We start from the raw sequence: 11,666 nt of genomic DNA, 5'->3' as shown, positions 1-11,666 counted from the left end.
TATTTTTTTATTTTTCGCTTAAAGTATTACAAAGGGTATTACATAAGTGTCCTTTTTTTTCCCCCCCGCCCTTGACACACCCCTACCCTCCCTTACCCCCCAGTGTCTTATGTCCATTAGTTATGCTTATATGCATGCATACAAGTCCTTCGGTTGATCTCTTACTCCCCTCCCTCCTGCCCCCCAACTCTCTCTGGCCTTCCCACTGCAGTTTGGCAATCAGTTTGAGGCAGCTCTGCCTCTGTATCTATTATTGTTCAAAAGTTTGTAATGGTCTTTATTATCCATGAATGGGTGAGATCATGTGGTATTTTTCCTTCATTGACTGGCTTGTTTCACTTAGCTATATAAATATATCTTATATAATAAAATCCTAATATGCTAAGTGTCTGGTCGACTGGTTGGCTGTTCAACCAATCAAATCATAATATGCTAATGATATGCTAAGGCCACACAATCGCTCACTATGACATGCCCTGACCACCAGGGGGCAGACAGTTGACTGGTAGGTTAGCTTGCTGGGGTCCAGCTGATCGGGACTGAGCGAGATGGGCTGAACATGCCCTGGAGCCCTCCCACGGTCCCTCTCTGGCTGGCCAGCCTCCCGTGTCCCTCCCGGGCCCGATTGTGCACTGGTGGGGTTCCTCAGCCTGGCCTGCACCCTCTCACAATCCAGGACCCCTCAGGTGATGTCAGAGAGCTGATTCTAGCCAATCCCGCAGGCCAGGCTGAGGGACCCCACTGGTGCACGAATTCATGCACTGGGCCTCTAGTTATTATATAATGATATATTTATAGTATTTTATAAACTATAAGTAGTACTTTATAAATATAAACCTATGAATGGCTAACATATATCAGTGCTTACTATGAGTATGGCATCGTCCTCATATTGCTAGCCTCACTCATTCTTCACACCCTTTCACAGTCCTTTTCCCCCAGTTCTTTCAGCCCTGCCACAGAGAGTGGACAGCGGGGCATGGGGGCTTTGTTCACATGGCAGCAGTGGAGGAACCCCAGGCCCCGCAGACAGAGAGCGGGAGAAAGGACTACCCCCATTTTAAAGGCTGGATAGAGTGAGGCTCAGCAGAAGGGCTTTGAAGAGACAAGTCAAGGCTCTGGGACTTGAACCCAGGCCTGTGTGCCCCACATGGCCCCAGACCTTTCCTTCCTCTGGGGAAGAACCCTTATTGCCCTGGTGCTCTTGGGGTTCATAAGTTAGTGTCCTGGCCCTGCCTCTAGACCAGTGGTTCTCAACCTTCTGGCCCTTTAAATACAGTCCTCATGTTGTGACCCAACCATAAAATTATTTTCGTTGCTACTTCATAATTGTAATGTTGCTACTGTTATGAATCATCATGTAAATACCTGATATGCAGGATGGTCTTAGGCGACCCTGTAAAAGGGTCGCTCGACCGCCAAAGGGGTCGCGACCACAGGTTGAGAACCGCTGCTCTAGACCCTCCAGCTTGGCCACATTCCTTATGTCCCCTCTACAGTGTGGGCTGGGGGACAAGGGAGGGGCACGTTCTGACCTGTTTGCAGGTTTCCATGAGGGAGGCAAGGAAGGTTCTTGATCCGGAGGAGCTGCTGCCTCCTCCTTGAGCCCTGGTGGGAGCCCCATTGCTGAGGTGGCACCTACGCCCGAACCCCGGTGAAGATGCTGTCCCATCTGGGGCACTGATGGGCACTCGCCTGCGCTGGGCACTTACACAGTCTCCTTTCGGTCTCCACGCCCCAGCGAGGAGGGACTTGTTCTCCCCATTTCCTAGGTGAGCAAACTGAGACCCAGAGGGGCAGTGAGGTGCCCGCAGTCACACAGCACGTCAGGGACAGTACCGGGACTCACCCAGCCCTTTGGATTGTGGAGTTCGTGTTCTCTCCAGGGTGTTTGAGGGGCCTTCCTGGGGCCCCCAAGTCACCTCTACTTTGGAGTCCCCAGTGCCTCCTTGCCTCACCAGGATGCATTTACCTGGACTCAGAAATAATTCTATGCTAATTTGGAGACAAAGGACTCAGCCATTTGCCCATAAAAACAAGAGAGGAAGGGGACAGTAAGATACTACTTTCCTGGGGGCTCCTACTTAGCCCCCCACCCCATCCCAAACATTCAGGTCTGAGCGGCACCCCCTATCCAACCAGGCCGCTGGTCCTGGGAGACCAGCCCTGCACCCAGCCCAGGCCCCTCACAGGGACGGAGAGTGTGGCTGGAGTGGGGAAATAGCAACCACCTCTCCGGAGACCACACCCTGGCCTGTCCTTGGAGAGAGGTGGCTGCCCCCTTGGGAATCTCTGTGGGCGGGAGGACTGGTACGATTTAAAGGGATTAGATTAGGTGCTGCAAGGGAAGGAAATTAACCCAGCTCAGTGACAATGGCTGAACCCCATCCCCCAGCTGGGCTCAGCCACCCCATTCCTGGGCCAATGGTGCCATCGTGTGGTCAGATTCCTCCACAGCAGCTCAGGCCTGCGACTCCAGCCCCACTAAGAAAGATCGTTTAACTCCGAGGTCCAAGAAGTCCTTGGCATCATCTATTCCAGTAGACCATTCAGAAGACCATTTCCCGGACAGAGAACTGGGTCACCCAGGTGACGGCAATGGGTGAGTGGGAAGAGTAGGGAATTTGGGGTCTAACAGGCCAGGGCAATAGCCAGACCATACAACCTAGGGTGTCCAGCTAAGTATGAATTTTATCTCCGTGACAATGAGGAGCCAGAGAAGGTTCTTGAGCAGGGGTGTGACCTGGGCAGAGGCTCAACCATGGACCACCACTCTGGTACCAATGTGCATAATGGATTAAAGAACAGGCGGGAAGGCCAGTGAACCTGCTATCGTCCCAACCTGTGGGAAAAGGGCTAGAATTCCTTTCAACAGAATGTCTGAAGCTCAGAGAGGCAAGGTTCTGGAAGGAAGCCTGGCTTTAGAGCCAGGATTGCAGGGTTCGAATCCTAGCCCTGCCTCTTGCTGGCTGTGTGACACCTTACCACTGGCAGCCTTGGCTTCCCCTTTTGTGAAACCGACTTATCAAATGAACCGCTGAGGCGTCTGAATTCAAAATTGTACCTTTCTATTCCCTAGCACCTAAAGGATGATCCAAAAATGGTAACACAACGGGTGACCTCAATCTGATTCTGACCACAAATACTCAAAGGTGGCCATGTCCCCATGAGCAGACCTGGTCTGTCCCATGTCAATATGCCCACCTGAGCTCTGGTGGCCAAGCCTCCAGCTGCAGCAGCTCTGAGAGGAGGCAGGCCCAGCCCCAGGCAGCAGGAGGCCTCCAGCACCGCCTGTCTCTTCCCTATTAATTGCATTTGCATCTGGAACAGATGGCATGCTGGGACTCCCCCTGCACCCCATTTTTCACAGAGCACCGGTCTATGAGAAAACCGTGTAATTAAAAGGGGAGAATGCAGAACAATTCCCTCAGTGGACCTTGCCATCTTCCCTTGCTTGTAAATCCATTAATGAACTATAATTGCACAGACAAACCTCTTATTGAAACCTGGTAACCAATTCACTGTGGGGCCAAGAGACTCCCATTGTCATCCAAGACGTAAGGAAAGGAAAAAATCCTAATTAGCCTAGTCCTGTTTATCTATATTTTTTAAAATAAGAAATAAAAACCAACAAAAATATTGGTTACAAAGTCATGCACCGTCTGCAATAAACCGGCTGCCCCGGGGAGATGCCGGCTCGCCTGCTGCTGGGATTTGCTTATGACCTTCTGCTAATCCAGCCGAGCAGGGAGACGAGGGAGTGGGGTGGATTGCGGGGGGACCAGAGTAGCTGTGGGGAGAATTATGATGAGTTAGCGCAGGAGTCTGGGCCTGAAAGACCCTCAGATGCGGCTCCACCTTCCTCGGAGCCTGGCAACGCGACCCTGGAAGAGCTGGCTCCTCTCCCCAGACACAGGGACTGGGGGATCCTGGGTCTAGTCCAGGCAGGGCTTCCAGCCAATCCTGACCCCATCCTGGGGTCACCTGTGGGTCCTGTCCACCAGCGCCCAGGCGCTGGCATCTGATAACAACCCCTCCTCCTCCTTGAGGAACCGCTGCTGAGCCTTCTCAGTCCTCGGGGTCTTGTGCCCTGATCCCAGCCTGGACGGGCACAGGACCCGCTGACCCAGGAGGCTGAATTCTGTGAACTCGGAGCTGGTGGGGCTGAGTGTGGGGCTGGGGGCCGTCCAGGGGGCCTGCCTGGGTGTGAGGTCTGGTGGAGACCAGAGGCAAGAGGACAGGGAGACCGAGGGCTGACGACATTGCTGAGCCCAGCACCTCCTCCAGCACCTCCTCCAGCACCTTCATGGGGTCCCATCAGCCCCCTTCTTGTGCCTGAGCTGGTTGGTGTGAACTTCCTGTCACTTTGACCAGGAGCCCAAACTCGCCTGTTCTGACCCAGGTGCCTGGGGTCCAGTCCCCTGGTGGCTGCTTTCACTGCTTCTCCCACCAGCTGCCATGCACTCTCCCGCTGGAGCAGCCCTCCCCTCACCATATGGCAATCCTGGGCCCAGGCCCCCTCCGTTTGTTGCTCTCATGGACCATCCTGAGGCTCAGCCCTGGAGACCCCGGGTCCCCACCCCCCTCAGCTCAGCCTGGACTGGGGACTGAGCTGGGCCTGACACGTTAGGGGTGTGTCCACCAGTTCCAAGCTTCTGGGCTGTGGCCTCTGGCAGCCTTTGCTCCGTGGGCCCCTCCCTGGCCCCCCGCTTGCTGGGTGGGGCCCTCACTCCCTGCCCGGCCCCTACCTGTCCCCCTTTGGGGTTCAACCCTGCCCCTCTGCCCTCGGGCACCTGGGTGCAGCTCCAGGCTCCTCCAGGACCTGGTCCACCCTCTGCTGAACTGTGAGCCTGATCACTGCCAGGAGGAGGGGGAAGAGAGAGGCCACTGGGATCTGCTGAGCACCTACTGTGTGCACGGGGCTGGACATTCATGGTCACAGGCAGCAACACTGGGTTCCTGCTGTGGTTGAGAAAGGCCTTAGCGTTAGGTAAGCCTAGGAATCCGGCTCCTCACCTACTTGGGCAGCCCCAGCGCTGGGACATGGGTGACGTTGCTGCTAATGCAGAGGGTCCCTGGCAGGATTCACCAGGGCCTCAGCACCACCTTCGGTTTCTCAACTCTCCCTGCCAATAAGGACTTGATCCCTGACAGGGACTCGCTGCTCCACCCCAACAGCGGCCGGCCATCCTGCGCAGGGCCCCACAGGGCCAGCCTCAGTCACCGCACCTTCCTCAGCTGTGACATGTATGGGGGACCCTGCCCATCCCGGCCGAGGCCTCTGCACAGCCTGCCTCACACCCCATCCGAGTGCTTGTGGGAAAACATGGGCCCCATTTATCTTTTCTTAATTTCTATTTGTTGATTTGAGAGAGAGAGACAGAGAGGGGGGGGGGGGCGCCTTGCAGCCAGCTCTCTGAAAGCCACAGTCACCTGAGTGGGCCATGCTGGAGGCTCCCACCTGGCTGAGACCCAAACAATTGCCAGCGTGGGTGGGCGCTGGGCCCAGCCAACCCACAGACCCGCAACAATAGCAGGGGGTTGCTTTGAGCCACCGGGTTTGGGGGCGGTTGGTTACCCGGCAGCAGATAACTGCAACACCCCTGGACTGGAGAGCTATGGGCAACCAGCAAATGCTGCTTTTCTCTTTCCCAAGGATGGTCGCCCCCGTCTCTATGTGCCTGGAAGAAGATATAGGCCTCCCGGCTCCAGGGCCAGCGGCCAGGTAGCTGGCGTCCCATGTCAAACCCATTGACCAGTCAGCTGGGTCCCGGAGGCAGGTGCTGTGGGGGTGGGGTGGGGAATAACCTCAGAAGAAGGGGAGTGTGGGCTGAGTGATTGTCACAGGGTGTGTGACAGGAGCCTCCTTGGACAGCAGCACACCCCCTAGCCCAGGGCCAGGCACAGAGAAAGGGCTCAGCGAAAGGTGTGCGTGGTGGTGGGGGTCCTGTCCCAGGGCGGCCCCGTGAGGTGGGGTGCTGTGCGGCCCCGTGAGGCGGGGTGCTGTGCAGCCCCGTGAGGTGGGGTGCTGTGCGGCCCCGTGAGGTGGGGTGCCGTGTGACATGGCTCCTGGGTGTTGCTGGGGGTTATTCTGCCTCCTGACTGCCTCTAAGGAAGGCCTCCAGGATGCTCTGAGCTTCCTGTGAATCTGGTAGCAGCACTAAAAACGCTCCATTAAACAAGAATGAGTTCAGAAAATCAGCTCAGCTCCCTCTGGGAGGCGAGGAGTTGAATTTTCAGAGGGACACTGATCCAGGGGGGCCTGGGGTGGGGGGCAGCAGACCCCGGGTGGGGTCGGGGGGTTTGGGAGTCAACAGTCTTTCCCTTGTGCTGCCCCTGAGGTGGGGGTGTAGCTGTCTGTGTTGAGGGTCGGGGTGAAGCTTCTGAAGCTCAAGGAGCCAACAGAGAGGACGCCACAGGGGCACCTGGGCCAGCCAGGCTCAGGCTGGGACCCTTCCCGTCACCTCTCATACACTCTCACCTCATGTACAACCCAAACCCACTCTCTTCCTCCAGCGATATGGGGGTGACAGAGCACCCTGATCAGTGGTAAGTCCCTTAAGAGCAGGGACTATTTCATAGGCCACATCTCCCCACTGTCTGACATGGGGTCTATGCTGTGTAAGTGTTTTTGTCTGCATGAATGAATGAATGAATGAATGAATGAATGAACGAATGAACGAATGAACGAATGAATGAGTTTGATCGGGAGTCACTGCCCTTCTCTGTGCCCTTCGTTTGCTGTCCTGGAGTCCTGGACGCAAGTCCTGTCTCTCCAACAGACCCAGTGCTGAGCAAGTCATTTCATCCTCAGACCCTCAGCTTTCCCATCTGTGAGATGGGGTGACTCGAGTCTGTCCTGGGTAGAGTTACTAGGAGGATGAAATGAGATCATGGCAATGAATGTGTCACTGAAAAGGCAAGACATATATGAGCGGGTTACGGTTGTAGAGCAGTCGCTGTCATCACTGTTACCACCTCTGTCATCATCTGCCATCACCCCAGCACCAGCCACCCTTCATCCTGCTCCCCAAATAACCACACTGCCTCTGGCCCACTCAGCCCTTAAGTTAAATCACATTTAATTGTTTTTCAAAAAGGAATGGAGAAGTCAGAAGAGATTCACAGCACTCACAGTCAGGGAGGGGTAACTAACAACAGGAATATATTAAGCTTTGGGTTAAAAAATGCAAACGCAGTCCCAGTTACACTTGCCCTTGTGTTCTCACTCGTGCATTGCTCCCAGACACACACACACACACACACACACACACACACACACATGCCCCAAACTCCTGCGCTCCCAGCACTCCCACTCACACACACACACACACACCCCCGGCAGGGCTCCAAGGCTGGTGGACGAGGGAGAGGCCTGCTGCCATCCCAGGGGCCTGCCCCTCCCAAACCCCCCTCGCTAAGTGACAAAGCTAGACTACACTCGGGGCTCTAGGGGACACGCCCGGACTCTGTGGGCCGAGTGGGGCGGGGAGATGGGGAAGCCACAGCAGGGACAAGCGGCCTTAGACGATCCTGTTCTCCATGACGGCCAGCCGCTTACTCACAGCTTCCAGTGGGCGGAGTCAAGGAGCGGTGCACGGGGACCAGCGTGGGGCAGTCACGTGGGACCCGAACTCCGGACCCCCATTTCCTGATCCCGCAGAGTCCCCCTCTTCCAGCACTTTCTCTCACCCCCCCCCCAGCCCCCGGAATTTATCATCCACTGACCTCAGCATGGTGCTCTCCAAACAGCCAGAACCATGAGCCCCGCATGCCTAGCTGCAGGCTGAGGCCTACTGGTTCCCCACCTAGGCCTGACCCAGCCAGGGGAGCTGCTCGAGGCCCAGCCCATCTGAGTGGGAGCTGGTGTTGGTCACGTCACCCAGAGCCTGAGAAGTGAGTGTCGCCGGGCACCGTGTTTTCCTGAGGTGTGTCCAGGGGCTCCGAGTGTGTCCGTCTCTAGATCTGACCTCTGCTCAGTTTCTCTGTCTACCCTCTAGACCTCTGCTTCTGATAGGGTCAGTATCAAAGCTGGAGTCAGCCCATCTGGCCAGAATCAAGCCTGCCTTCAGCAGGGAGCAGGCAAGGAGGAGCCCGCCCCAACCCCACCACAGCTCCCCTCCCCACCATGCCTGGCCCCTGCCCTGCCTCTTGTCCCCGCCCCTCCCCTTCCCTGCATCAGCCTCTGGAAAGGATATGTTTCCTGGTCAAGGCCTGCAGCAGCCCCTCCACTTTGGCCTGGAACTTCACAATGGACTCACATTCGCATGGATCTTCCTCTGGAATGGACAGGAAGTAGAGAAAGACAGGGGGTGTGAGGGGTTGCCAGGCAGAGAGGTGGGGTAGTCACTGCCCAGGACCAGGACTAGGGAGTCTTGGGGGAATGTGTGGCCCAGGACATCTGAGGGGGCAGAGATACGCAGAATTCCGGAGACAGAGCCCCCAGGAGTGATGGAGGGCGACCCCAGCATGTCTTCCTGACCCCCCAGAGCCCTGATAAAGAACTCCAATAACAGCAGCACTGCGCTGAGCACCTACTGTGTGCAGGACACTGCTGTCAGGGGCCTTTCTGTCATCGTGGTGACTCCTCACCCCAAACCTTTGTGTTTAAAATCATGAACCCCATGTACAAATGAGGAACCCGAGAAGTGAAACAGCTTGTCCATGGTCAACAGGTAGTCAGTGTCAGAGCAAAGATACAAGCGCAGGCACTTCTGGCCCTGGGGCCCACACTCTGCCCCTGGGGACCAGCTGGCAAGGTCACCAGGCAGGGTCGGGGGAGGTGGCAGGATTCAAACCCCGGCTCCTCCAGTTATTAACAATTTTTCTATCCCTCTGGCCTTGGTTTTCCTATCAGTAAAGTGGGAATAAAAATATTCCTACCGAATAGAATTGAATGATTTAATATCTGGAGAGCACTGAGGACAGTGTCACTCATGTGACGAGCATTCAATAAACATATGCTTGCTGGTAGGAAGAGTTAGACTGGCCAGCCCACCTCCTGGTTCTGCCAGTTCTTGGTGCCGCCCCAGCTCCTGCTTTTCCCCACCCACACCCAGTTTCAGGGTGGCTCCATGCCCACCCCAGGGCCCACCTGCCCCGCCCCTCCATGCCAGCGCTGGCCTCACTCACCCACACAGATCTTCTTCTGCAGCTTCATGCCAATCTGGTTGATGGTCTTGAAGTCCGCCGTGTAGAAGTAGTGCTCTGCCACGGGCTCCGAGGCGATCTCCCGCAGCTCGTCCTCCACGGCGTTGCCCACGCCCACGGCAAACATCTTAAAGCCTGCAAGAGGGACAGGACAAGTAAGGGTGGAGGTGGGGCCGGCAGCCCAGGCTGAGCCTCTTGGAGGATGCCTAGGAAATCAACTCCAGACACCTCCTGGTGGCAGCTGCTGGAAGTGCAGGCACGATGCCTGGGACAAAGACATTGAGGAAATAAACATTTGCTGAGATTCGACTATATGCCAGGCCTGTGCTGACTCCCTGCCCTGGGGGCTTTGTAACCTCATGTAACTCTCATAACCATCCTCTGGTGGTTGTTATTATCCTCACTTAATAGGCAATAAAACAAGGCTCAGGTTTGTCCCAAAGTGGGCTGCCTTTCAGCAACGTTATGTTCTTGGGAACATTCAATTGGAACAGTTCCCACCCCCTCCCACTAGAGGGCCACCAGAAGCAAGCCACTTACTCTTCTGGGGCCTCAGTTTTGTCGCCAGTATAAGAAAGACGTGGATGAACCAGTCCTTCCTCATTCAAATAGAACCAGGCTTTGGGGTTCTCATCAGAATAGACCAGGGGTCCTCAAACTTTTTAAACAGGGGGCCAGTTCACTGTCCCTCAGACCCTTGGAGGGCCGGACTATAGTTTAAAAAAAATCTATGAACAAATTCCTATGCACACTGCATATATCTTATTTTGAAGTAAAAAAACAAAACGGGAACAAATACAATATTTGTATTTGCATGTGGCCCGCGGGCCGTAGTTTGAGGACCCCTGGAATAGACACTGAGACAAATTACCGATGGGTTGTGCCATGTGCCCCTGGCCATCATGGTGTTCGGGGCCCAGGAGGGCGCACCTACCAAGGTCCTTGGCCTTCTTGGCAGCATCATTGATGTAGTCCTGGCTCCGGCCATCGGTGAAGACGATGCCCACCTTCTGGGCCCCAGGCCTGGCCCCACTGGACACAGTGAAGGAATTGTCGATGAGGTACTTGAGGGCAGCCCCGGTCATGGTGCCCTTTTCCATGTAGGACATGTTGCGCACGGCTGCCTTGATGTCCTTCTTGGTGTGGTAGCGGCCCAGCGGGAACTCCTGGCGCACGGAGCTCGAGTACTGCACCAGCCCCACCTGGGCCAGCTTGTCTGACACGTCCAGCGTGTCCACGATCTGGGTTGATGAACTTCTTCACCAGCTCGAAATTCTCCGGCCGCACACTCTTGGATCCATCGATGAGGAAGACCAAGTCAATGGCCGAACTGCCTCCGCCGCCACTGCAGACTGGGGAGTGTGGACAGGCAAGGAGAGGAAGCTTAAAAGCAGTTATCCATCCGACCGCTGGCCGGGCACCCGACACACATCCCATCTTGTCCTCTAACTCTCTCTATAAAGCCAGCGTTTACAGCTGGAACATCATAAGGCCCAGAGGTAGTAGCACCAAGAGATGAACTCAAGATGTGTAACTCCTTCCACCACACCAAACCGCCAGCCATTGTGTCAGAAAGAGTACATCAGGCGGGAATTTTTGGTGACATCAAACTCTAGAACAGTGGTTCTCAACCTTCCTAATGCCGCGACCCTTTAATACAGTTCCTCATGTTGTGGTGACCCCCAATTTCATTGTTATAAATTGAACATAATTAAAGCATAGTGATCAATCACAAAAACAATATGTAATTATATATGTGTTTTCCGATGGTCTTAGGCGACCCCTGTGAAAGGTTGAGAACCGCTGCTCTAGAAGGAATCTATCACCTTCGCGGATTGGTCCAGAAGCAACGTGTGGGAAGGCTCAGATGGACTGAGAAGTAGCCGAGACCCCGTCCCTTCCTCAGCCCCCTCCCCAGGGCTGCCTGGGCCCAGCCCACTGACCATTGCAGGTCTTGCCGTCACTGTTCAAGGTGAAGCCCTCGCGGCAGGCGCAGGAGTAGGAGCCCGGGGAGCTGATGCACACCTGCTCACAGTCATGGTCTCCGGTGGCACACAGGTCTGACACCACTGTGGGGACAGAGGGGACTCGGAATCTCACAGTCGCAGGGCCTGACTATCTCAGCCAGGATGGCCTGCACACACTCAGGGAAACGGAGGCCCCTCCCGGGTGGGGTCCAGGCCCCAGAGCTCAGCCCAGGGCCGGAATCACTGCACCGGGCTGACATCCCTGAGGAAGGCGATACCGCTGATGATAAAACCAACGCTTCCTGCTAAAAAGGTAACGGCCGCAGGGACAAGGGTTTGCTTTGCCGTTTCGTTCACCGCTGTATCCCGCGTGTCTAGAGGAGCTCACGCAGCGGAGAACGCAGCATGGACCAGACGCTCAACCGACATTCGTCACATGCCGCCAACTGGGCGCTATTCCATGCGTCATCCCATTGGATCCCCACAATCAGATGCAGGTTTTTCTCCAACGCATTTCCAAATGGGGAACGTCCTCCGCCCTTGGCCCCC

General features: G+C 55.6%; 1 protein-coding gene across 1 annotated transcript in view; it reads right to left on the bottom strand.

Annotated features, from left to right (window-relative positions):
- Positions 1–7,523: 7,523 nt before the first annotated feature.
- Positions 7,524–11,666, bottom strand: part of MATN1 (matrilin 1, cartilage matrix protein) — an 8,227-nt gene continuing 4,084 nt past the window's right edge. Inside the window, 6 exon segments of the mRNA XM_023744245.1 lie at positions 7,524–7,573; positions 8,199–8,279; positions 9,133–9,285; positions 10,085–10,397; positions 10,399–10,502; positions 11,094–11,219. Coding sequence (XP_023600013.1) covers positions 7,524–7,573; positions 8,199–8,279; positions 9,133–9,285; positions 10,085–10,397; positions 10,399–10,502; positions 11,094–11,219 — 827 coding nt within the window.

Source organism: Myotis lucifugus, unplaced genomic scaffold (assembly GCF_000147115.1).
Source record: "Myotis lucifugus unplaced genomic scaffold, Myoluc2.0 scaffold_438, whole genome shotgun sequence".
Classification (NCBI taxonomy): Eukaryota; Metazoa; Chordata; class Mammalia; order Chiroptera; family Vespertilionidae; genus Myotis; species Myotis lucifugus.
Note: the sequence above shows the minus strand (reverse complement) of the source record. Positions and strands in the feature narration are given on the sequence as shown.